Source organism: Gorilla gorilla, chromosome 22 (genome assembly GCF_029281585.2).
Source record: "Gorilla gorilla gorilla isolate KB3781 chromosome 22, NHGRI_mGorGor1-v2.1_pri, whole genome shotgun sequence".
Taxonomy (NCBI): domain Eukaryota; kingdom Metazoa; phylum Chordata; class Mammalia; order Primates; family Hominidae; genus Gorilla; species Gorilla gorilla.
The window spans coordinates 36,786,375-36,812,656 of record NC_073246.2 but is presented as its reverse complement, the minus strand read 5'-3'; the positions used below and the strand labels follow the sequence as shown (position 1 = coordinate 36,812,656).

At 43.4% G+C, this 26,282-nt stretch overlaps 1 protein-coding gene across 6 annotated transcripts in view; it reads left to right on the top strand.

The window, feature by feature from the left end:
• Positions 1-26,282, top strand: part of RUNX1 (RUNX family transcription factor 1) — a 263,011-nt gene that overhangs the window by 143,410 nt on the left and 93,319 nt on the right. For 3 of the 6 annotated variants that reach the window (XM_004062749.5, XM_063702581.1, XM_063702578.1), the window contains exons 3-4: positions 14,582-14,620; positions 20,446-20,699. In XM_004062749.5, coding sequence (XP_004062797.2) covers positions 14,582-14,620; positions 20,446-20,699 — 293 coding nt within the window. Of the gene's footprint in view, positions 1-14,581; positions 14,621-17,741; positions 17,868-20,445; positions 20,700-26,282 lie in introns of those variants that run through there. The other 3 variants (XM_063702582.1, XM_063702580.1, XM_063702579.1) reach the window with 2 other exon arrangements.

Genomic DNA, 26,282 nt, shown 5'->3' with positions numbered 1-26,282 from the left:
TAAATAGTATGCCAGGGCTCAGGGGAGATACATCAATCAAAAAAAGAGCTTCAGGAAGCAGTATTCACCCTTACTACTGATGAAGCACTCTATTTTCCAGTTATTCTATTCTATTTCTTCTTCTTACCTTGCTTTTGTTATTATTATTATTAACAACCAATCTATGGGTCACAACCTATTGTTTAGAAGTCACTGTTTAGAAACTTTTCACATGGCAGCATACTTCTTTTTGCTAAATTAGAAGTCTGTATCTCCTTCTCCGTGCCCCTTACCTGTGGGCAAACGCTAAGTGGGATTCTCCTGTTTAGGTTTTCTTGCTGTCAAGAGCCCCCAAAGACTGTACACCAGGAAAGTGCTGTCCTTAGAGTCAAGGTTTTCACTGAAGGGGGCACATGACCCTCCTGGCTGACTTTGAATACACGATCAAGTCCTCATAAATAATGAATACTAATGACAATATCAAAACACCTATTTGCATTGTACATTCACTAAAGTCAGAGGGAGAATTGGGGCTGCTCCCACAAAAGGGCATGTGACTCTCTAAATAAAGAGCTTTAATGCATTTTATATTTAAACCATAAGGCCATGGGCTCAAACCCAAACTGAGATGGGCTCTGCTTCTTAAGTACTATTCTGGAAAGGCATTGAAATATTTATCCATCTATCTGGGTTCTGTGTTTCTAAAGCAGTTCCTTTCCTTGTACTACACTCCAGAGTGGGCCTGTTTGCAAATCCCCTTTAACTGGAGAGTGGCTGCCCTTCAGAAGCAAAAGGAGTCCTTTCGGAAAGTCATTGTCTATGAAACTTATTCAATGAGAACTATGAAGAACAGCCTTTTTTATTTAAATGCATGTAATTGAAAGATTGTCTACTCTGTGCACTGACTGGGTCAAATTCTTACTTTCACTGCTCCATCTCTATGTGGCCTTGGGCAAGTTGTCTAACCTCTTTAAGCCTTAGGGGATAATTATTCCTAAATTAATAGTATTACCAAAAGGATTAAATGAGATAATGCACAGAAAGCCCTTGCCACAATGTCTGAAGCTCAGAATAGCTCAGTAAATGTTAAGGACCTCTACTATTTGTCCACTAAAATTTGCTCAGTTGTTATAACCCTATTAGCACAAATAAGGCTTTTGCTTTTGAGGAATGAATTCCACAGCTTTCTCTGTCCTCATGGACTAGCAACACTTAATGGATTCCTAGTGACGAACCAACCCAGTTTCTTAAACCCCCAAACCTGTCAAAACCCAGCATAACCCAAATCTAATGCATTCGTAGGCTGCTGTTCTGCTACCCAGTCTCTTCCTGGTATGATAAACTGTTTTCTTGACCAACAAAGCCAATAGTGTGTACACTTATATATTAGTTTAAAAAATAGAAAAGTACCACATTTACTTTCGAAAATCCAAAACTTTGTCTCAAAGGGGAATTCAGGTTATTTTCAGAAATACTGAACCTCCTTCCCTTTTGTTCATAGCAAAATAAACAGACCACCAGGAGAGAGGATTCTTGTTTTATAGGTTGCTACAGAGGAGTTATGTGAGGTATACATACTCAGGGCTTCAACATGTAAAATTTTTAAAGATCAGTAAAGAGAGGATGCTTTTTTTCTAGAGAAGTTTTTATTTTTAGGTTCTGTAGGGGGAAAAGCTACGTGATAAGTTTCAGATGATCCAGCATTTTCTAGATATTTATCCCACACTTAATTTTTTTAGATCCAGATATTTCAAGCTTAGTAAAAACCAAGGAAGTATTAACTTTTGTTGTATCCATTCTCTGTAACTGAAGAACCAATGTGCTTTTATGCTTCCATATAACTTCCTACTTTGTATCCAAATTTCCTAATTTTACTCATAAGCATTCTAGAACACTTTAAAGATGACAAGTTAATAGAATAACATTCTGGCTAAAGAAGTTTTTCTCTTGCTCTTTACCTTAAGGCAGTGTCATGTCTTCACTAAAGGAATGTCTTTTGGGGAGAGTGGGATTAATTAAATCTGTGTTTACCATGATCAGAAAACAGCATCATACACAACGGTGAAAATAAAGCTTACATATAATAACGTTATTTCCTTCTCATTCCCAGTAACAGAGGGGTTAACCTGAAGTCTTAATCCATTTCCACTCTAATTGGGAAAGGTGGGGGATGGGGAAATCATTTAGGTAGCAAAATGAAAATTGCTAGCCTGGATATGCCTGAGGCAAAAAGAAAAGAATGAATTCTCTTGTGAGCGTGATTAGTGAGGGGGAAGAAATATCTACATCTTGCACTTCATTTCATGTTGTCGTTCAATTTGCCGGTGTTAAATAATGACCTCCAGAGCAGTGGGTGAATTGGGAGAAGGGGGCGTGCAGGTCTCCTAGAGTGAGTTCACTGTGCACGGTGTCTGGGCACTATGTGTCCATCATTCAGCTCAATCAGGACCTGACTCAATTTGACAGCGCAGCTCCCAGGTGTAGAGGTTTGCAGACTAAAAGTGGAGCCCCCACTGGCATATTTGGTAAAGTTTTCTTCTTTCCTCCTTAGAAGTCTACTTCATTATTTGGTGTCTTTGGTTAAAGAGAAGGCTAAACAAAATGATTTCTATTTTAGAAACTTTACTATTTCTGCATTAAGGAAAAAGACTTGATCTAGAATATTCTTCTCTAAAACGTGAGGTTCTTCCTAAACCGAGAAGTTGACAATTACTGAACTTCCTAAAACAGAATACTTCTGAAAAAATCTTAAAGTCCACATTTATGTAAATATTTGCTGCAGGCCCCCCTTGAGAACTTACCTAAAAGTGCTGTATCAACCAATAATACATTTTAAATTCTCCTCAAAATGGGTATCTTCACATGCATTTGAATTCTGAAGATAACTAGAAAAGAAAAAATGGGAGGGTGCTATGTAGTTACTCAAGATTAGTGCACTAATTGGTCAGTGGTTCAACTAGAAATGACCTATAATTTATTTTTTGGCTCATTTGTGGTAATATTTTGGTGATCATCTGTTTCTTTGCTCTGGCTGTTTTCAAAACAACCTACTCTGCAAAAATATGTGATAACATTTTTCAAGTGTTGTTTGTATGTTTCTAATAATTTTTGGATGATCTTTGAATATAGCTTTCATTGGACGTATAAATATAAATTAAAAATTAGCTATCAAGTCATATCTATTTTCAGATGTTTTAGTTTAATTTTATTAAAAAAATCTTTCTGCTCTTTCTCTCTACCTTTCAAAAAGATAACTCTACAGAAATATCACCATTTTTTAATTCAAAAATTCTAGCAAAATTTACCTTACCTTTTAGAATATAGTTTTAAATGGTAGTATTTTTCTAAGCAAGTCCAAAACAATCATATGAAAAAGTTTAAATCTCACTTAACTATTGTTTGAGAGGTAGACAATGATGTTTTATGAGAAGTCTCCACAAAAAATGTTTACTATTCCAGTTCAATGTATTATCCATAAAAATGGTATCATTTATTGAATATCAATTGTATAATAGTAATAATGTAACCTGAAAATATGTAACCATTACAATACAGATCTTAGCAGTTTCATGAAATTTGGAAAATGTAATTACGTAATTAGAGAATAGGATTATTACTTCTATTGTTGCTTTTTCCAGCTATTTTTTATTTCAGACTACAACATGAAATTTTAAAGTTTTTGTAAACTATGTATGGCAATTTCATGACCCCACAAGAAAGCAGGATATTGATAGTCTTAGCCAACTGTTTCTTATAAAAGTCTGTTTTCCAAATTTGAAGATAACAGGATTAATATGAAAGTATTTGCCATCTTATCCGAGTGCCTATAGAATACTCTAAGGCTGATATTTGGCAATTTATTATTTAATTGACAAATGTAGATATCTCAGCACTTCCTTCACAGATCAAGACCTTGTAAGCAAGACTGAGATCAAGGTCTTACTCTGGATTCTTGAGTAGACTTTCTATGTCCCAAAACAAATAGGTGATTCGGCACCCAAAATTTAGCTAAAGCTTCTATATTCCCTTTCTAAGGAATTCTGCTATGTTTATGGGAAATTTCTCTATAGTCTATATGGGATCATAAATAGGAAAAATTTTATTTTAGTAAAAAAGTCACAAATTTGAGGTAGTAACAGTTGTAATAATAATAATGAACCTTATCTGTTTATTGCATAGGAATTAAACTATGTTATACATCCATATTATTTTTTAAACTATTATTTTGTAATATACATAGTGAAACTTCACTAACTTGGTGAGCATGGAGTAAACAGAATTAATCAAAGAGCTGAATTTTAATATTTTTAATGATTATAATAATAAATTATTTTGGATAACACTGAGTAACTGTGTGTCTATTCTCAATCACCATGTAAATTATAGAATACGATAGCAACGTGTCTGTGATTTTCTAGAAGATGCAGAATCTCAGAGTTATTTTTATGTGTGTACTTGTTTTAAATCATATCTTCTTGAATCTGCTTTTTAAAACAGGCAATACTTATGTGAAATTAGAGAAACCCTATGTGAAATGGGAAAGTCCTTAAAATGTCCTATCTCTAGTTGATTCTGGGTCCTCTTTTTCCTTCCTGGCCCGTTCCCACTCGAAACCCAAGTTCACTCTAGCCATATGCTGACATGGGTAAGCACCAGACCCGGGCCGATTTCCCACAATTCCAAGTGGCATTTGCATAAATGTTCCTGGAGCTGGAAAGCCCACCTTGTCCAAGCCTCTTGTTTTGTGGATGAGGAGGCTGAGGCTGGGGCAAGGTAAGTAACTAACTTGCTCACATGGCTAGTAACAAACTTCCTACAGGTTCCTCTACCTTATGAGATAGTGAGTACTCCTGCACTCAAATATATTGGGGTTCATGTTAATTGCATGAATTAATCCAGTCATCAATAACTCTAAATCTTAAATTTTGAATTTGGAATCTGAGTGAATGATTACCTAGCTATCATTTGAAGATAATATATGTGTGTGTGTGAATTTCATATATACCTTTATATAGAATATATATGTATTTATGTCTTTATAATATATATTAATGTCTTTACTCCAAGTATCCAAGAATTAGTTGTCCATGTAGAAATTTGCTGTTTCAGCCAGCTTTGGGGAATTTCCTTTGCCTGTCCTGTACCCACCATTGTCCACAATTAAGGTCTAACATAGACCTACCTACTGCTCTACCAGCTCACTAAGGGTCGTCTTATCAAGCTGGTCTGCAGTTAATCCCCTACCCTCCTCCCTTCAAGAACCAATTAAAATCACTCCGTTATTTTTGAACACAAAAGTTGCATAAGGAAAAAATACTTTCTATTTCATAATTCTCCTAGTGAAAGAGTAAATTATAAACAAAAAGAATCCAAATAAACGATTCTGTTTGGGAAGGAGCATTTGCTGTGGGATAGCATGTGGGACATGAGGAACAGGACCCCTGCTTTTAATTCATACATTCATTCATTTCTTTTTTACTCAACTTAGAAAAGTCATGTCACATTTCCTATTCATTGTGGTGGAAATAGCTTTAAATATATTAACTAAAATGCCTCAAATAAAGCAGATTACGAAAGAAAGCAGACTCCAGAAGTATTAGCAACTTTATAGACTCTGCATCTATCATCCACCAGGAAATCTTATTGGTGTGACATTTGCCAATTAGGGAACTGAAAGCCATGGACAAGTCCCTAAACTCCCCTCCCTGGAGCGCAATTTTCAGATGCTCCACTTGGATAACTTTCTCACAATGCTTAGCTGAAGGATATCACTCAAAGAGAAGACTGGTTTCATGTGGAGAGTGACTTCTCAGTGTATCTCTTAAAACATAACCTCTGTCTGTAGCTGATGGAACCAAAGAGCATGTGGAGAAGGGCCCACACCAAAGAGAATGCGGAGAAGGGCCCACACCCTTTCCAGGGTCCACACATTGGCCCCTTAACCTCTGTCTTCAACCCGTAAGACTAACAGATAGAAACTGGTATTGTTTATTATTATTATTATTATTATTATTATTATTATTATTATTATTATTTATTTTTGACACGGATCTGGCTCTGTCCCCCAGGTTGGAGTGCAGTGGTGCCATCTCAGCTCACTGCAACCTCCGCCTTCCGAGTTCAAGCGATTCTCCCGCCTTAGCCTCTTGAGTAGCTGGGACTACAGGCACGCGCCGCCACCACGCCCAGCTACTTTTTTTATTTTCAGTAGAGACGGGGTTTCACCATGTTGGCCGGGCTGGTCTCGAACTCTTGACCTCATGATCCACCCGCCTCTGCCTCCCAAAGTGCTGGGATTACAGGCGTGACCCACCGTGACCAGCCAGAAACTGGTATCTTTGCACAAAAGAGACACTTGGACCTTCAGGGGTTCCCAGCAGCCCCTTAAGAACCAACACAGGCAAGTAGGGGCAGTGGTTTCTGTTGTGAACCTCTCCCCACATTCCCGCTCCTTGGTTATTTCTTCTGATGAGGATGGATTCCATAGCTTAGGCCATTAGACCAGTAGCTACCTCACTGAATTGATCCATTGCTGTGTTTTAACTGGTAGATTGCCAGCAAACTGAAACATTGATGGTTTTTTGAAAAATTTATATGCTATATTTCAAAATAAACCTGTTTATAGGAATTCCTGTTTGAGAGTGAGTATCGTTTAACCAATTGGAAATTCTATTTTAAAATCATGGCCTATTAAAAATAGAACCTCCAATTTCTGATCCATAATGCTTATATTTAAAAATACATCAGGTGTGTTTCATAGGGAACTGGTTTTGCTGGAGAAGAAAGGGACAGGAGATGCTTTTGTAATATTGTTTCCGAGCTCAAGGAAACCAAAGCACTGTTTTATAGGCTGAGGCATGCATGACTGGTGAATGTTAAGTGGAAATGAACAATGTGTGAGATTAACCTGTGGCTATCCATGGCTGTAAAAATGCATTAGTGGTGTTGTCAGTGGTTAGTAGGCCTTTGCAACTCAGTTATTGCTGCTGAGTATGTGTGTTCTTCCACCTTTGAGTCAATCAAGTCATGCTGTAATAAAAATTCTGAACTTTGCTTCAGGACAGCTCAGAGGGAAAACACGAGTCAAGTAAGATGCACTATTTAGTGGTCCTCACTAACAGCAGTTTAAAAACAGCTCACTCAAGCACTAGCAGACTAGTAGCAAAATTGCTATCCAGGGTGAATTGTGTTTTGAGTGGTTCCTGTAGAACTGTACTGTCCAATATGGTAGCCACGAGCCACAAATGAGTATTGACCACTTGCAATGTGGCTAAACCAAATTGAGATGCGCTATAAATGTAAAATACACACAGACTTTTGAAGACATAGTCCAGAAACAAAAGAAAAATGTAAAATAGCTCATTAATAATTTTCATATTGATTACATGTTCAAATGACAATGTTTTCAATAGATTGGGTTAAATAAAACATATTAAAATTTATTTTGCCCATTACTTTTTTAATGTGGCTACTAGAAAATCTTAAATTATGTATATGACTCTCATTATATTTCTATTGGATGTGCTGCTCTAGAATAAGAAAGAATGTCCACATAGCTTTTGTTTGTTTTTTGTAGAGATGGGGTCTTGCTGTGTTGCCCAGGCTGGTCTCAAACTCCTGTGCTCAAGCAATCATCCAGCCTTGGCCTTCCAAAGCACTGGAGTCAGAAGCTTGAGCCTCTGAATTCGGCCTGTCCTAATGGTTTAAAGGCAACTTGTCACGATCTAATAAGGAAATTTGACTGGTAATACAATGTTTTGACCATCTTGCAAGCTGCTGGCTACAACGGGGCACTCTGCAGGCAAACTGCATGGGCTTAGAATGGGTGGGCTGATTACTGAATCTTAAGTGTCCTCATTTGTAAAGTGAAGGGAGTAATGATGGACCACTCACTGCTCAAGAATTAAATGGGATAATGTATGTAAAGCAGCTCCTCGTGAGGCCTGATAGAAGATGTACTGGTGACTTCTATTACCATACTTGTCTTGGTCAGCTCAGGCTGCTATAACAAAATACCACAGACTGGGTGGCTTAAACAGCAGACAGGTATTTCCTCACAGCTCTGGAGGTTGGGAAGTCTGAGATCAGGGTACCAGCACGATTGGGTTCGGTGGAGGGAGGGAGGGAGAGAGAGAGAAAGAGAGAGAGAGAGAGAGATCAATCTGGTCTTTTCTTATAAGAGCATTAATCCCATCATGAGGACCCCAGCCTCACAACCTCATCTTAATCTAATCACCTCCCACATATCCTACTCATAGCAGCACATAGAGGATTAGGGCTTCAATGTGAATTTTGGAGGGATAAAAACATTCAGGCCATAACAACAGCTTAAAAAGTCCAATCGCACCGGGCGTGGTAGCTCACACCTGTAATCTCAACACTTTATGAGGCCGAGGTGGGCGGATCACTTGAGGTCAGAAGTTCAAGACCAGCGTGGACAACATGATGAAACCCCATCTTTACAAAAAATACAAAAAGTACCTGGGCATGGTGGCACGTGCCAGTAGTCCCAACTACTCAGGAGGCTGAGGCAGGAGAATCACTTGAACCCAGGAGGTGGAGGTTGCAGTGAGTGGAGATAATGCCACTGCACTCCAGCCTGGGTGACAGAGTGAGACTCTGTCTAAAAAATAAAAATAAAAAGTTCTATCTGAGATACTGGATCCTCCAACTCTGAGTGCAGACCTTGAACCAACGGCAGTGGCAACACTGGGAGCTTATGGGAAACCAAGAATCTCAGGCTTCTTCCGAGACCTGCTGAGGCAGAATCTGTAGTTAACCAGACTCGCAGGGGCTCAGGTACGCATTCACTTTCTGCAGTGCTGCCTAGGGAATTTAAAGGTGAGTAAAACACAGCCTCGCTGGCAACGTGTTCACAATCCACTGGTGCGTTTGTGTGGGAATTTGAGTGAATCTAGAGAGATGAAGACAATTATCTGGTGGGCTGTTAGGAGGCTCAATAAAAAACACCCCTGCTCTCCGGTGATCCACAATCAACAGTGAGATGACAAAGGAGTCAAGCAGATGGAGATAAAAATACCAGCTTGGTCACTGATAGAACTTTTGGAGAGCATGGCTTAGGTATGTGGCTTCCTGCTACTGAGCTCCAGAAATAGGGAGACTCACTCACCAATACCCAAGCAGTGTCTCCCCAAAAGAATAAGGAGAGGGAAAGAGCATGCCCAGGGTACTTGTTTTCTTATTGCTGTAAAACGAGCAAATTGCCAAGCTTAGCAGCTTAAACAAATTTAGCCCACAGTTCTGCAGGTCAGAAATCTGGTGGTGCTGTACTAGATTCTCTGCTCAGAGCTTCATAAGGCCAAAAATCCAGGGGTTGGATAACCTGAGCCCCTTACTTGAAGGCTTTAGGGAGAAATTCACCTCCAAGCTCATGCAGGTAGTTGGCAGAATGCAATTCCATGGGGCTGTAGCATAGTGGCCCTCATTTCCTTGCTGGCTGTCAATCAGGGGTCACCCTCAGCATCTAGAGACTGCTCTCTAGTTCTTGCAAGTGCCTGCTCTGTCTTCTAGCTACAATGCTGACTTCACTTCTGCCCCAGCCTGAGAAAACAGTGTTTGTAATGGTCTCCTGTGATTAGATTAGGGCTACCAGGAAAATCTCTCTGTTGCATGAGTCAAAGCCAACTGATTAGTAACCTTAATTACATATGCAAAATAATCTCTTTTTTTCCATGTAACATAACCAGAGCATGACAACTCATCATATTCCCAGCCCCAGGGATTAGGGTGGAAAGTTTGAGGGGTTCATTTTATGCTTCGGCCTTCTACAACCAGTTTCTGCTTCCAACGCTACTAACTAGGTAATTCAGTCTTTTATGGTGGAGGAGGAATGAGGGTGTAAAAAGAGGTCAAGAGTTTTACACTAAGGAATGTTGTTCCCCATGGAAACCTGAAGCCAGGGAAGGGGTGGTTCCACCACTTCCTCTCACCCACCCCACCACCCAATATATTTAAATAGCTATAACCCAAAATATAATTCAAGTCACATAGGAGATGTGGAAATGATGATGAAGTATGTGATTGGTCTTTAAGAGGCAATTTCACCTGAGGCAGAAGGATCTGCCCCCCTCCAAGATGAGGACAGGAAGGGTGGCTCTTAATCCTGCAGAACTGTGCTAAAGACCTTACATTGAATTCCAGATGCCCAGGAGAACACAGTCAGCAGAACTATGGTGCAGGAGACTAATCTGGAAGTACTGTATACAATTAGCAGAACCCCCTTTTTCGGAGATCTTTGTAAGAAATCTTCAGAGAGGTAATGAGAACTTGAACCAGAATGATGTCAATAGGAATTGAAAGGTGGGGGCCGAATTGTTATCAACCAAAGAAATCAAAAAGAGATCTTGGCAACAGACTGGATGAGGGCAAAGATCAATCCATGGATCCAAGTCTGGAAACTGGGAGAATGATGGTGCAGTGGGGAAAACAAGAGGAAGACCTGGGTTGAAGTGGAAACTGATGAATTTTATTTTCAGTAAAATACACGTGGCAAACACTATTTTTCTCAGGTTGCTTCCATCTTACACACATGCACACATATATATACACAAACACCTCTCAACACTGGTCTTTCTCTCCTCCTGCTACCTCACCAGTTTCCCTCCCTCCTCCAACAGATTTCATTCTCTCCTTCCCTACATCCCATTCGCTTTCTACTCTCTGCTCCATTTCTGCTGCTGCCACTCAACTGAAGCTCCTTTGGCAAAGGTTACATGGCACTCTCTGTAGACAAATCCAGTGGAATATTTTCATATTTTCAGTCCTTGTTTTCATGGCTCCTTTGTGGCCTTTGGGACATGGTTTTCCTCCAAAGCTGGCATTTTCCTTTATTTTTTTCTTTTCTTTTCCTTTCTTTTCTTTTTATGCGACAGAGTCTCATCCTGTCTCCTAGGCTGGAGCGCAATGGCGCAATCTTGGCTCACTGCAACCTCCGCCTCCTGGGTTCTAGTGACTCTCCTGCCTCAGCCTCCCAAATAGCTGGGATTACAGGTGCCCACCACCATGTCTGGCTAATTTTTGTATTTTTAGTAGAGACAGGGTTTTACCATGTTGGTCAGGCTGGTCTAGAACTCCTGACCTTAGGTGATCCACCTGCCTTGGCCTCCCAAAGTGCTGGGATTACAGGCGTGAGCCACCATGCCCGGCTGCATTTTCCTTTACTCTTATTACTTATTCTCTCCTCTTTCTTTTCCTAGCTCCATCTCCTTGGTTGCTCCCTCTTCTGCTCACCCTGGAATGTTGATAATCCCAGAACCTGAGAATGGTCTCTTCTCACTGGAAACAGTCTCTGAAACTACCATAGAGTTTGATTGTACCCTAGATACAATCTGAAACTACAATAGATATTCTAAGGATGTTCAGCTCATTATTTCTACATGAAACCTCTCCCCAGAATTCCTGTTTTCCCCACCAGCACCTCCTATTCTGTTCTGGGCATCCAAAGCTCAGAGAGACATCACAATGTCTCTCTGTAAACCCACTGTTTCTGGTCTTCTCTACTACTATTAAAGGACAGATGCTGGGGAGACTCCTCCCCCTCCCTCACCTCAATCCCCTCTTCCATCTCCATTGCTTCTACCTTAATCCAGATCCTCATGACCCCTTTTCTGACAACTGCTATAGCTCCCCACTCCTCATCTCTACCCCCTCCAACTCACCGAGCTGTTGTTGACAGACTTATTTTTCTAATATATATATTAATTTTGTTATTTCCCTGTTTGGCTTTGACAGATCAATTTTCCCGCATGTTGAAGTTCACATTTCCTCAGGTTGCTTGTGCTTCCAATGACCTATCTACGTCTATGTATTTTTGAACTGCTGCACTCCCTCCCCCACTCCCCAACCTGGTCTCAAACCTATGCCCCAACTGTACTGGAACTGACACACTGATGTGTTTCATAAACTCACGCCCTTACTCATGATGCTTATTCAGCCCAGAGCACCATTTCCCCACCCCACCATCACCTCCCTAAACCCCTCCTCTAGCTCTTTGAACCACCTAAAAATCTACCCAACCTCCAAAAGTCAAGTCAAAAATCACCTCTGCTAGGAAGGAAGTCTTTCCTGAGCCCACCAGGGGCTGCTGGCCCCTCTTCCTCTTATATTCCCTCCCACCAGTTCCTGGGACCCTGGACATGTGTCCACCAACAGCCATGACACTTCTTTACTCTCATCTGTTTGGTGTTTGTCATCAGTGAGCCTAGCACCTTGCCTGGGACAGAGGAAGCATTCAAGGAATGCTGAAGGCAGGTGAATCAAATACCTTGTATCTAGGAAAGTCCTAAAGATGCCCTTTTAAACTAGTGGAGGTGGGAAAAGACTAAAACGCCATTTTATATTATTATCAGTGTAAAAGCTTCTCAGCCAAATGGACCTTGGCTTTCTCCTCAAACTCTGTGGATGACAGAAATGACATTAAAATCTGACTCCTAACGATATGAGGTTTGCATGGTGAAGAATTTCCAAGATATTTTCTGATCTAGACCCTGAGACGGGGGGGATAAAAGTGAAAGATGAGATCAGAGTTAATTTTTTAGAACTCTACCAAGGATAGCCACAAAAATAAATAATCATGATCCAAAAGGAACATAGCTTACCATGCATGTGGACCTATATGTAGATATGAATGTATGTGTGTGTGTGTGTGTGTGTGTGTGTGTGTTTCTATGTAGGTCAAGAGTGATGTGAATTTGGGCAAGTTACCTGAACTCTCCAAGGGTGAGGTTCCTTATCTGTAAAATGGGGGTAGCAATGATGTTCTTGTGAGGATTAAATCAGGCAAAGTATATAAAAGCACTTCACCCATTGCCTGGCATATAATTACATTCAATGGGGGATGTAGGGAAGAGAGAGAGAGAGAGAGAGCATGCGAGCTAGCACACTGGAGGATGAGCTACCAGATTCATTGTTCACTGTCTTAAACACACGCAACCTCTCCTCTCTTGCAGTTTGGGTTCTGGCATCTTTAACAGTTTCATGGGCAAATCACCTCAAACCTCCACAGGTGCTACTTCACCTGGGCAGCAGTTTCTCACCCCCTACCCCTTGCCCCTCCCCAATTTAACCACACTTGCTGTGTTCTCAAGGCTGCTGATACACAACAAACTAAGAAAGTTTTTAATAGTTACCAATCACAGTTTTCAAAATCCACTCATTTTTGCCCTTGTTTTTGGGTTTAAAAAATCCTGGCATTTTCCTCAGAATTGCTGAACTATTAGGTGTGTAGATGAACTTGTGTTTTCTTGCTCTCCTACTCCAATTTCTTAGACTCAGACATGGAAAAGCTTCTCTGGGTCTCAAGAGATAATTTCCAGGGTGCGTGGTTCCGCTGGGTGTGCTGTCTGGTCAGTCTTACCGTTGTGGATTCCACACCCCCACCCCACTGCCCCAACACCTATTAAAGCTGAGCTGACGTAACTTCAGGATACATTTATTATTTCTTACCTTATCATTCACAATTAGTGCAAATGATTATTTCTCTGCCTTGCTCTTTAAAAAGAAAAGTCTTCATGGAGTCATTTTATCTACTTGTGAACCACAATCTCGTTTTTTTTTTCTGGATGCTCCTTTGAGACTATACATATTTAATTCCTTTAATATTTCATTATAGAGCAGTCCTTCAGAACCTCTTATTTTAGTTGTTCCTTTTACTTTGGCAAAAATATGACCAAAGAAGCTGCAAATCTTGTTTTCCTGCCTATTTAAACAGCATCTAGAAATCTGAAATAATTGTCTCCTTTCTTATTTTAAAAGTTTTTTTTAAAAAAAAAAACAGCATACTAAATATTGTGGCATGGAGTTGAAAGCTTTAGGTCTGCAGCATTTGAAATGCTCAAATCCTGTCTTTAAAGAACAGTATTTCCTCTTGTGACTCAGTGCTGTTATCAATATACAAGGCTGATAGAGTTATTTCAAATTCACAACATTATATATAGATATTCAACGGAAAGAAAAAGAGCTTCATGTGACTTTGCTTAATGGGTTTACCTATAGTTGTAAATGTATACAGTAAGTGATCCATATTTGGGAATTATCATGTAACAATTATTTCTAATAATAATTGATATAATCTATTAGAACTTGTGAGAGGTTTCGATGTAAATAATTTGCCTGCCTAGCAGAGAGAAGGAAAGGAGAGTAAGCAGAGGAAAATGTTTCTAAAATGTCCTATCATTGGAAGTAAATGATCATAAATGTTTTTGCATTAAGTTAGGGTTTGAATTTTCCCTTGAATTCTAATGTTCCTACACCTTCCAAATATATTTTAAATCTTCATTAAATAAATCACATTTTAATCACACACGGAGCTTAAAAGAGGTGATTCTACGACAGATATTCAGTATTAGCTAGTGAAGGAGAACATTGGTTGAAGGTACCTAAAACCACGTGCATAAGGAACAGTTTATTTCTTATTTGGTGATTTACTATTTCAAGTCATTTTTGTGTCAAAGCTATAAAAATCTCCAGTGCTAAAAAGTGAGAAGAAATGAGCTAGCAAAAAAAAAAAAAAAAAAAAAAAGTCGGGGGAAAGTTAATTTTTAAACTTGCATTACTTTTATTTTCCTACTTTCTGTTATTTCAGAATGCATACTTGGAATGAATCCTTCTAGAGACGTCCACGGTATGTTAAATTCCAAGTTATATTTTTAAATAAAATACACACCTTCATATATGTGTATGATTTTATATCTACGTATCTCTATGTATAACTTGTGATATAATTTAACCAAATAATTAAGGCTGTTTCTGCTGATTCCAATATACTTAAAAGCAGTTCTCCATATTGTAAATGTTATACCATATAAAATATTTCAATGAAAGCTTAAATGATACCCTCAGTTCTACAGCGTTTACCATAGGTGCATTCTGATGCTATTAAATGCCTCTATACAACTCTCTAAAAACAAAACAGAGCTTGGCTTCCCTCACAGCCCAGCTTATTACCTGTGTTATAGCAGTGGTAATGCAGGATTTTTATGAGAGTAAAATGTTTACTAAGCATTCCTAAATTTTAAAAAGATTAATTTTAAAATGTCCTCAGCTTGCTACTTGTGAGGTACACAATGGGTTTATGAAGTGAAAGTGAAATAATCACACATTAACCATAGCATCCCACAGAAACATTCAGATGGAGGAAGGATGTAATGGAAGAACTAAGGGCTCTCCTCCCCCCTCTCATAGTAATTAGATTTGAAAAGTGAAGTAATCTCAAAGCCACTTCAGAAGAAAAAAATGTTTAATTAAATTCCAATGTTCAAAACTGGATAGTGTGTATGGCAGGTGATTTGTACATACATGTTACTCTTCATCAAAATTGTTTTCCATTCCTGTGACATCAATACAAACTGCAGCTATTTGGTTCCAAACCATAGCAAGATACATTCTATTTTTTAAAATCTAAATGGTCATTTAAAATAGAAATAATTCTTTTAGACGTATTGCATTTTTACACATGTGATTTTGGAAATATATTGCTCGCAAAGAGTAATTTTAAGAGAATTGTTGAGATTCTAATCCCATCTTTATGCATATTTCGGGGAGGCTTTTGAAAGAGCAAAAATGTAAAAGATTTAGTTATCTTCTGAGACCACGTATAGTTCTTTACCTAAAGTTGTAGAAGAAAAACGTCAATGCACTGTTACTGTTTTCCAATGAAATTATTTTTCTTCCAACTAACCAAGCAGTACTTTTTAAATCCACTGCAGAAATTTGCATTTCATTCCTGTTGTGAGCCGTTTTCAATTCTCCTCCCTCCCTCTCCCCGCAACAAAATTTGGAAAAATCTGTCACGTAGCATCCGCCCAACGTATCGCTTCGTTGTATTTTTTTTTTAAATTTTGCATTATGACAAAAGTAAATTCTAGCATTACTCCAGGGAAACACTGGGAATGAACCTGGTAATGTTTCCTTTCCTTTCTCCCTTAGGCAAAGGAAGGGGAATTCTGTATTGTCGCTAAAATGAGCGCTCTTGGTGGAAAGGAATTCCTCACTTCGTACACGCTGTGGCTGTCGTTGAAAGTGCAGGCTCCGTAAAATGCCCGGCCGACTAAGGGGTTCCCTTTCCCCGGAGCCCCTGCCTCTTTCCATTCATTTTAGATCCTCAGTAAGGAAGGGCAGAGGTTGGTCTGTTTCTTGTTTTCAAGAGGGCACCGCGCTGCGCAGTTAACAGCCTGCGCCGCTCCCGGGAAACCCAAATGTCCCGCGATCCCATCGAGTCAAGGAGCAAAAGCTGTGATTGCTATCAGCTTTTTGTCGGGCTTCAAACTCGGGGTTTATCGGTTGAAACTCCTAGCTGAGCAGCTCCCACGACGCTGCCTCTGAAGGCTAAACTCGGTGCATGCAAGGCTGGGACCAACTTTCCTTACTCGATAAAGGAACTTGACTCCCTCCTGGGAGACCGCAGCCCGAGTCCGACTCGCAGCCCCCGTCGCGGGGTTTAGGGTTTTAGGCAAGCGGCCCGAGACCCAGAGGAGCCTCCCTGGACCTTTTCGAGGGGCAAATCACCCGAGTCTGCTATTTCCCCTGGAGTCAAAAGCCTACTTTTGGAGCCGCCACACCCTCGTGCTCCCTCCCGCATCTCGGGGGTCCCGGGGGATGCACTTGGGGGAGGCCCCAGGAGCCCTGGGTGGGATCTCGGGGAAATGCATTGGAGACCAGGCGAAAAGGTTTCCCTTGCCCAGATCTTGCCTCTAGAGCTGGCCGCGTCCGAACCCGCAGGCAAAGGCGCTGCGGCCCCTGCGGGCGGGCGGGAGGGCGCGCGCGCGCACGATGCACTCTGCTCAGGGACAGAGAAAGTGGACGTTTGGGCGGGGGGAGGGGGGGATTTACAACTGGAATTAGGCTTAAAAAAATCATTTAAAAAAAAAATGTAGTAAGTTTTCTTTCCGAGACCCCCGGTCCATTAAAACAAAACTGAACTCGGGTGCTGGCAGTGCCCAGGGGGAGCGGAGGCCGGAGGGGGTTGAGGCCGCGGGCCGCCCGCCTTAGCCCCGGAAGCCCGGGCTCCTGAAGCACAGACAGCCAAGAGCGGGCCGAGTCAAGCCCCAGGAACAGGGGCTTCGGGAAGAGACCCCGACCGGGCCGCACAGCGGGGAGTCCCGGTCCGAGAGTCCCCACCCGGCCGGCTGCGACTCTATATTGGAACCTCGGAAACGCGCCGTGGCCGTTCCAGCTCAAGTGGGCTCTGGGGCGGCTTCCTGTCTTTTATCCTCGAACGCTAGTTCTTCCCGGGCGACCCGAAGGCCACGAGGCGGGCAGCACAGCCCCGCGCCGTCGGGGGCGTTCCGGGAGCACCGGGGACTGCTCGCGGCGTCCAGGGAGGGCGGCTGCTGCCCCCTGGCGTCCGCCAGAGCCCGCGGCGCGTCCCGACAGCTCCGCGCAGTCCGGGCCCGCCCGGGAAAGGCCTCCACGCCAGCCAACCCTGGCCCCCTCCTGCGTCCAGGCCCGCGGCAACGCCCGGGGACAGTCCCTGCGCGGCAGCGGCCACAGCACCCTAGCCCTGGGGGAGGGAGGAGCGGGCGTCAGGGGCCCCGGGAGGTCGGCGAGGGACCCTCGCGCGAGGGAGCTTAATTGAGGGGCTCCGCGGGGACCACAAAGCAGCCCGCGGTGGAACGGGGCCGGGATCCGGGGACTGGGTTGCAGCCCCGGGGTGGATGAGAGGCCCCGGGAGGTGCAGGGCCCGGCAGGGAGGGCGTGGAGGGACTCATGGTGATGGGAGCAGCCTCCGCTGGGAGGGAGCCCCGCCGGGTGGGGTCGGAGTTGGCAGCGCACGCCGGGCCGGGGGCGGGGCCCTCCGAGCTCCGCGAAAATGCCCGCAGCACCGCGGGGACCGGCGCAGGGGGAAGCGGCCGCCCGCACGCGAAGCCGGGGTGGGTTCCGCACCTGGGGCCGCTCGAGCGCGCGGGGGCGGGGAGAGGAGCGGTGGCCGCTTCCGGGGAGCCGGAGGGGAGACGCGGGGCCCAGGCAGGCTGTCCGGCTGCTGCGGGTGCCGGCGCTACAAGGCCCGGGAACAAGCCGCGCGGCTGCTTTCAACTTTCCTTCCAGCCGCGCGTTCTTGGGGTCTTTCCTGACTAGGAAACTCCTCGTGGGCCGCTGGCGCACGCAGCAAGTGAGGCGCGCGGAGGGATCGAGCCGCGGCCCGGACGCAGCGGTAAAAAACACCCATTACAGAAACCGACCCGAGGGAAGACGCTGAGAGCAAACGGCACGCGCGGACGCCGTCCGGCCTCATGCAAGGAATCAGCGCCGCTTCGCCACAGCTGCCAGCCGGACGGTGTAGGAGCGCGGAGTGGCTCCCCCGGGCCCCGCGTCCAAATCGCACCCCTGCCCTGGAAGCGGAGGCCTGACCCTGGGCGGCCGCGCAGGATCTGGGGCCGTCCGCGGGCTGCAGCCCCGGTTCGGGAGCCTCGTGGCGGCCACTGCGCCTGCCTGCAGCGGCTCGCGGGGCCAGGCCTCTCCGGGTGCGGCGCGCCGGCCGGGTTCTCCTCGGGCCAGCGGGGCCTGCGTTCTTTTTCCAGGTCTCCGGACCGTGGCCACGCGCGGAGCCGCACAAGCCTGCGTGTGGCTGCGGAAAGAGGTCCGCACGCGGGCGGGGCCCCGGGCCAGCATGCAGGCTTGGATGCGGGGCGCGGGGGTGGCCTCCGACTCCCCGCCCGGGCTGCGTACAGTAGCGCGCGGCGCGGCGGCGGGGGCGCGCGGGCCAATTCCAGGAGCCGGCGGCGGCGAGCCGCGCCCTGGCTGATACCGGAAAGGCCTGTGATTGGCCACCGGCCGCCCCTATGCAAACGAGCTGAGGGAATGGAATTCCTCCGGCCGGGCTTACAGTAAAAGCACGTTCATTTCCAGGCACTCTCATTCATAGAGCCAGCGGGCGCGGGCGGGACGGGCGCCCCGCGGCCGGACCCAGCCAGGGCACCACGCTGCCCGGCCCTGCGCCGCCAGGCACTTCTTTCCGGGGCTCCTAGGGACGCCAGAAGGAAGTCAACCTCTGCTGCTTCTCCTTGGCCTGCGTTGGACCTTCCTTTTTTTGTTGTTGTTTTGTTTTTCCCCTTTCTTCCTTTTGAATTAACTGGCTTCTTGGCTGGATGTTTTCAACTTCTTTCCTGGCTGCGAACTTTTCCCCGATTGTTTTCCTTTTACAACAGGGGGAGAAAGTGCTCTGTGGTCCGAGGCGAGCCGTGAAGTTGCGTGTGCGTGGCAGTGTGCGTGGCAGGATGTGCGTGCGTGTGTAACCCGAGCCGCCCTATCTGTTTCGATCTGCGCCGCGGAGCCCTCCCTCAAGGCCCGTTTCACCTGCTGCGGTTACGCGGCGCTCGTGGGTGTTCGTGCCTCGGAGCAGCTAACCGGCGGGTGCTGGGCGACGGTGGAGGAGTATCGTCTCGCTGCTGCCCGAGTCAGGGCTGAGTCACCCAGCTGATGTAGACAGTGGCTGCCTTCCGAAGAGTGCGTGTTTGCCTGTGTGTGACTCTGCGGCTGCTCAACTCCCAACAAACCAGAGGACCAGCCACAAACTTAACCAACATACCCAAACCCGAGTTCACAGATGTGGGAGAGCTGTAGTACCCTGAGTGTCATCGACTGGGCCTTCTTATGATTGTTGTTTTAAGATTAGCTGAAGATCTCTGAAACGCTGAATTTTCTGCACTGAGCGTTTTGACAGAATTCATTGAGAGAACAGAGAACAAGACAAGTACTTCTAGCTCAGCACTGCTCCAACTACTGAAGCTGATTTTCAAGGCTACTTAAAAAAATCTGCAGCGTACATTAATGGATTTCTGTTGTGTTTAAATTCTCCACAGATTGTATTGTAAATATTTTATGAAGTAGAGCATATGTATATATTTATATATACGTGCACATACATTAGTAGCACGACCTTTGGAAGTCGCAGCTCTTGCTTTTCGGGACTGAAGCCAGTTTTGCATGATAAAAGTGGCCTTGTTACGGGAGATAATTGTGTTCTGTTGGGACTTTAGACAAAACTCACCTGCAAAAAACTGACAGGCATTAACTACTGGAACTTCCAAATAATGTGTTTGCTGATCGTTTTACTCTTCGCATAAATATTTTAGGAAGTGTATGAGAATTTTGCCTTCAGGAACTTTTCTAACAGCCAAAGACAGAACTTAACCTCAGCAAGCAAGATTCGAAGAAGATAGTCTCCACTTTTTAATGCACTAAGCAATCGGTTGCTAGGAGCCCATCCTGGGTCGGAGGCCGATCCGCAGAACCAGAACGTTTTCCCCTCCTGGACTGTTAGTAACTTAGTCTCCCTCCTCCCCTAACCACCCCCGCCTCCCCCACCCCCCGCAGTAATAAAGGCCCCTGAACGTGTATGTTGGTCTCCCGGGAGCTGCTTGCTGAAGATCCGCGCCCCTGTCGCCGTCTGGTAGGAGCTGTTTGCAGGGTCCTAACTCAATCGGCTTGTTGTGATGCGTATCCCCGTAGATGCCAGCACGAGCCGCCGCTTCACGCCGCCTTCCACCGCGCTGAGCCCAGGCAAGATGAGCGAGGCGTTGCCGCTGGGCGCCCCGGACGCCGGCGCTGCCCTGGCCGGCAAGCTGAGGAGCGGCGACCGCAGCATGGTGGAGGTGCTGGCCGACCACCCGGGCGAGCTGGTGCGCACCGACAGCCCCAACTTCCTCTGCTCCGTGCTGCCTACGCACTGGCGCTGCAACAAGACCCTGCCCATCGCTTTCAAGGTACTGGCCCGGAGAGGGTGGTGGGAGGACAGGCGGGGGCCGGCGAGGCCGGGGGAGATCCGCGAGGGCAGCGGCCAGGCGGGCGGGGCCGGATTCTGGAAAGGGGCCCCCGCAGCCCCGGGTCGGTCTTCCTAGCTTGGGATGTGGGGGATGCTGTGTTGCCGTGGCGACCCTCGGGAGGCACTCGTCTCCGCTTTTTGGGGCGGCCTCCTAGGAGGGCTGAAAACATCAGGGTGTCCCCAAAGATATCCACTGGGAGCCGGTCGGGACCTCCCTGGCAGGGGCCTTAGCTTTGATACAAAGTAGGAAAAGTTATAACCCAGCCCGGCAGAGACAGCCCGTCTGCTAACTTACTGCTGCCCCTACCGCTGGATTAACACCCAAACCATTTTGTCTTCCTCAGATGAAAGGATCAGGAAATAAAATAGTAAGACTTTTCTGCCTTCAAGTCAGTGAAAAGAAACTAACAAGGGAAACTGTCAGGGATTTTTTTCCTCTTCTCTAACCGCCCTATAGGAATTAGCATGTCCAAAGTCCACAGCGGGCGTAGTTAAGTTTGCAAAAGTTTTCTGAAGAGTTCTCTGAGCTTTTTAGCCTGCTCCTGCCAGAAGCCGCAAGTATCGAATCTTGTTTCTTTTCCCGGAACCGTTCTGAATGCTATCATCAGCTCACCTAGATTAAGCCCGGGGTAGCGAAAGGTGACGAGGCTGTTTTCGGAGAGCCAGGGGTCCCAGCGGCCCGCTTTCCTGCTAGAGGAGAGGGGGCGGCGCGTAGCCGGAGACTTCAGCGCGGCGGCTCCAAAGATCTCCCTTCACTTTTCACCCCTGATCATCCCCAAAGCTTTGAGCTGCCTTTAAAAACCTTGACCTTCAACAGGGGTATGAAAACAACCCCAGGCGTTTCTAAACAATCACCCTACTACCCTAGCAGCAAGCAGTAGGAATTTAATTTCTGCAGTGGAGATTCTGTTCTGTCTTTGGTGGGTTTGAAAAGATGCGACTAAGTAAAATCAGTGCGGGTCATTTCCTGTTCATTTAAAGGGCGAATCAAGGCAGGTGGTTCCAAGTGTAAAGATAAGCTACTAAAAAAAAAGTTTAAATAATTGTCCCCTTTAAGGGGAGATTAATTTAATATAAGCTTTTTATAGTTCCAAGCCTCAGCTGGGTCTTGATCTTATTACAACGACTAATATTCACTTTTTAAAAAAGTATTGTTGCGGTTATTTTTAAGCTTTATACAGTTTCCACACTTAGATTGTGATTTCTAAAACAAAACGAAATTTGCAGTTGGCTGTGTCTATAGATTCGCCTCTTTTTCCACTCACTTTTCTAAAAGCAGTTTTTTTGTTTTGTTTTGTTTTTTAGTGGGGGTGGAAATGAGGAGAAGGAACGTGGTGGCTTGCTTGACTCTTTTTTCCCTCCCTCCGTTTACTTAGATTTGGGTTTGGGAGACCATTTTACTTTTAAATCATTCTAACCCTTTGCGTAAATGGACTCAGCGATGACTCTTTAGGGCACCCGCATTGAGAGGGGACCCAACAGGGTTGGGCCATGGGGTCACTATCAGATAAAGAGCAGAGGCAAGACGGGCTGATAACCACCAAAGGCCATTAAAACCTGGCTGCCCCAATGCACTAGGGCTCTAAGAGATTTGTGGCTTCCTTTGGGGGGGAAAATCAGGGTCTCTTCTGAACTCCCTCCTCTGCCAGGGAACCCACACTCAAATATATTAAAAGACTAAATGATTAATAAATAATCTTCAGGAATTGGAACAATTCAGAGTCTCAAGCCATTACATGAAAGTATTTATTTTCTTCTAAAAAATGAAAAATTATGCATATTGCTTTTATGAGCTGTCAGAATTCTTTCTAGCAGAAACCATAATAACCATAGAGTTTCCTTTTTAAAATGACTTTTGGCAATTCACTTAAAAACAATTAATTTGTTTTATTGAGTGATAATCTATAGGCTACTAAAAATCAAAATACAGATCTCTTGAAAAAAGTTCAAGCAGATCCCCTGAGAACATTTAGGGGAAAGGAAAGGATAGCAGAGAAATCAGACCATTTGATTATTGTCTGTCACCACCCCAATCCTCATAAAAAGAGGCTTCTTCCTGGAGGAGACCTGCTCACTGCATAACTAGAAGAGTAGACAAAATGTTCAGTGAGACAGTAAACGTGAAGGGATAAAATGTTAGGGATAAAAGCAAGCAAAACATCAAAACCTGCCTACATCCCGGGCTCATTTAGTGTGTGTCCCTGGCTTCACTCTATCTGCCCACCCAACCACCTCCCAAGCAGCTTCAACAGAAATTATTACTTTAAAATTTGGATCTTAAATAAGCCGCAGGCAATCTCCCTAGGAAGTTAACCAGTAAATAATTATTATATTCCCTATGGTAAAGAGAAGCAAATGTGAAACAATGATAAGGCCTGATGATATTGATGAAAAGATCATTGAAGGCCTTCTTAGGAATCTCCTGAAGTTCTGTAGGTAAATCCTCTACATCAATCTTCTGAACTAAAGAGAGATTTAAAATTATGAATTTTCTTTAAAATAGATTACAATAACCCTACTTGCTTATTTTGAGCCCCAACCTGTTCTCCCCCTACTCCTTCCCTCTCATGGAACACCTTTATTTTTTACAGTATGAGAGATACATGTTTTTTACTACTAAGAAAACCTTAAGTTTGCTGTGTGTTTTGCTGTACTTACAGAATTAGCCTAAAAAGCTGTTTTGATGACTTAGGATGTATTTGGTAATACCACGGTATTATAGCTTGTTTAGGCCCTGGTACACCAGAGTCCAAAGACGTAAACATGCTTTCAGCAGGGAAGTTCGGAGGTCTTGGATTCTGATGATAATATTCTTTTCATAAAAAGGAAATAAGTAATATTTTTGTCAGCAAGATCACAGTCCCTAGCTATGCCTTAAATATCATCTCAGCTGAATTCTGTGTTCCACTCCACAGCCTTCTTTGCAACACTGGAAGGTTAACGGATTTGAAGTAAATGAATTGTAACTGTAATTTCAACCTAATTAGAATTGGTTTAAAATGCCAGTTTGGACTGTGAACAGGCTAGCCAAGAACAGTATTGGGAGGTCCATGTAATATAGAAGAGAGTTGATATTTGGCCCAACTTCCTGATACTTTAAAAACAGAGAAGTAAAACAAAATATGAGATATCTTTGGCCAGCAAGTCCCTTCTTGCCTGTTTGGTCTGTGTTAAAATGTAAATGTTTGTGTTTCCTTACCTATTGTTTATAGCTTTTCATTCCAGTTGTTTCTTTTTTCTGTTTGAAGTTAGATATTTTTACATTCTCTCCATATTGCCCATCAGTGACAAAACCTGTATCAAATTAGCACGCATGTTAGTTTTAAATTTAAAAAAAACTTTTTAAACCTGGCTTAAGTATGCTTGTTAACAATTGGACGATATACAGTATTAATGAATTGCCCTGGATTTAATAGTTCCCCTTTACCCACCCCCCACCACCAAAAAAAAATCCCTCAGAGATCAATATAAGGCCAAGTAAATGATATGTAGGTGCCCAAATATGGTTGATTCTGCTGCATTTAAAAAAAAAAGAGGAGTGGGAGTTAAACTTCTAATTTTTTTCTTCTTAAATTCCAACATCAACAGCCTTTTCTTATTTAGCCTCCATGATAATTTTATTCTATGTTTGTTTCGACTTGGCGAAGGTCTCATGAATTTGCCAAATTACCAATGAGGATAGTATTGGAAAGATGAGAGAGGCACAGGCTTGGAGCACTGTGAGGGGAACAGCAGTAGGAGGCAGATAATTCAGAATACATTCCTGTAGTTATAAAAGAAGATTTATTTATTTTCACCTTTTTAGAGATCCAGACCCAACAATGAGTTATTCAGTTTGAAACCCACGTAGTCGAGGCAGTCTCTGTATACCTGCTGAATGTTGAGTTAAAATAGAGAAGCCTGGGTTACCACAGGGAGAGGAGGATGAGGAAGTAAAAATATGTGTTCAAAGAGGGCATTTCAACACTGTGAGCTAACTTTACAACGGGAAGTGAAAATCATGAAAAAAAGGGGAAAATTTGTCTGTAAGAGATTAAAAAGAGCAAAATAAAGCAAGCCCATTTTTCAGGAATAGAAAAGAAAAACAGTAACAATAACCAAATAACTGATCAGGGAGATTTATTTCAGTGATATCTTTTTAAAACAAAAAGGGAATTGTCATATCACTGCTCTTAATTAAATGGCAACAAACACACTTATAATGGGAACTAAATAGCTAATTAGAGGGTGCTTGGGGAATAAATAGCAGAGTTTTAAAATCTCCTATATGGAAAACATGTCCAACAATTAGAATGAAAGGATTAAAAAGAGAGAGAAAAGGCCCAGACCTTGTTTGGCAGTGCAAGTTGGATAAAATAGAGGAAAATGCCTCCCTGCTTCTATGAGACTAGATTATCCTGGTGTAGTCTTGGGGTTGGAAGTATGTTCATCTCTCATAGTGAGTTAGTTCGTGTTCTGTGCCACAAGGACTGAAGCAGTTCTAATGAATGAAAACAATAGATAGTCATCTGGAGGCCACAGGGAAAGGGTGATGGCTAAGCAGATCATGAAAATGGGAATCTTGAGAAACATGACTTCAATATCATACAAGTGAGTCTATGGCAGCCTTTTTTACATATAGAAAAAGAGGCCTGAAAATATACTACAAAAAATTATGTAGCAGTTATTAAGGTAAAAATTGGGAAGTAGGAGGCAGAGGAAGGAGTGATAACACTAGATTAAGGAATGCTTTACTGTTACCAATTCAAAAACAGCAACCAAAAATGATGATGTAATTGGAATGAGTAATATAAATGTCACTACTGACTTTACCGTAAAGAATGTCAGAAATGATCAGAATAAATACAGCTTGGGGCATTTCGATTTGAAATTGTATGACTGCTTTGAAAAACAGAAACAAAGGAAATACAGCCAATAATAAATGTCCAGACCAAGAAAATAGTTTCTAGAAGGCCTAAATGATAGCCAAGAAATTGATACAGTTGTACAAAGTATCTTTAGGTCATGCTTTTCAGAGTATTTTACTTTGAAATTCATTTTCTTAATTACCTGAGTATAAAAACATTTATCTACCAGTTTTCTCCAATAGCCCTGATAAGACTTCATACTTACTCAGTTACATTAAATAAATTCCTGGTCAAGATCAGCTGGGCTAGCAGAAAACCTCAGGCATCTGTGAGGACATGAGTTTACACGCGTTGAGACTCACAGATACAAAAATGCAATCCAATTCCACCCCTGAATTGAGGGGAGTGCATAGAAGTGAACGTCCCGTCTTTCTGAGGTCTGTTGATTTTGTAATTAGTAAACGAAGGGTGCATTTCTGATTTTTTTTTCTTGTGTGCTAGAATTCATTGCTAGTAAAACTCAAGATAATAGCAACGAGTAGGAGGTATCAAAGATGAACTGTAGAGGGACAGTTTAAGTTACTTAAGAATCGTCAGCAAGATGAAATCTACTTTTAGCAGAAATTGGTTTTTTTTTGTTTTTTTGTTTTGTTTTGTTTTCTAAAAGTAAAGTCTGC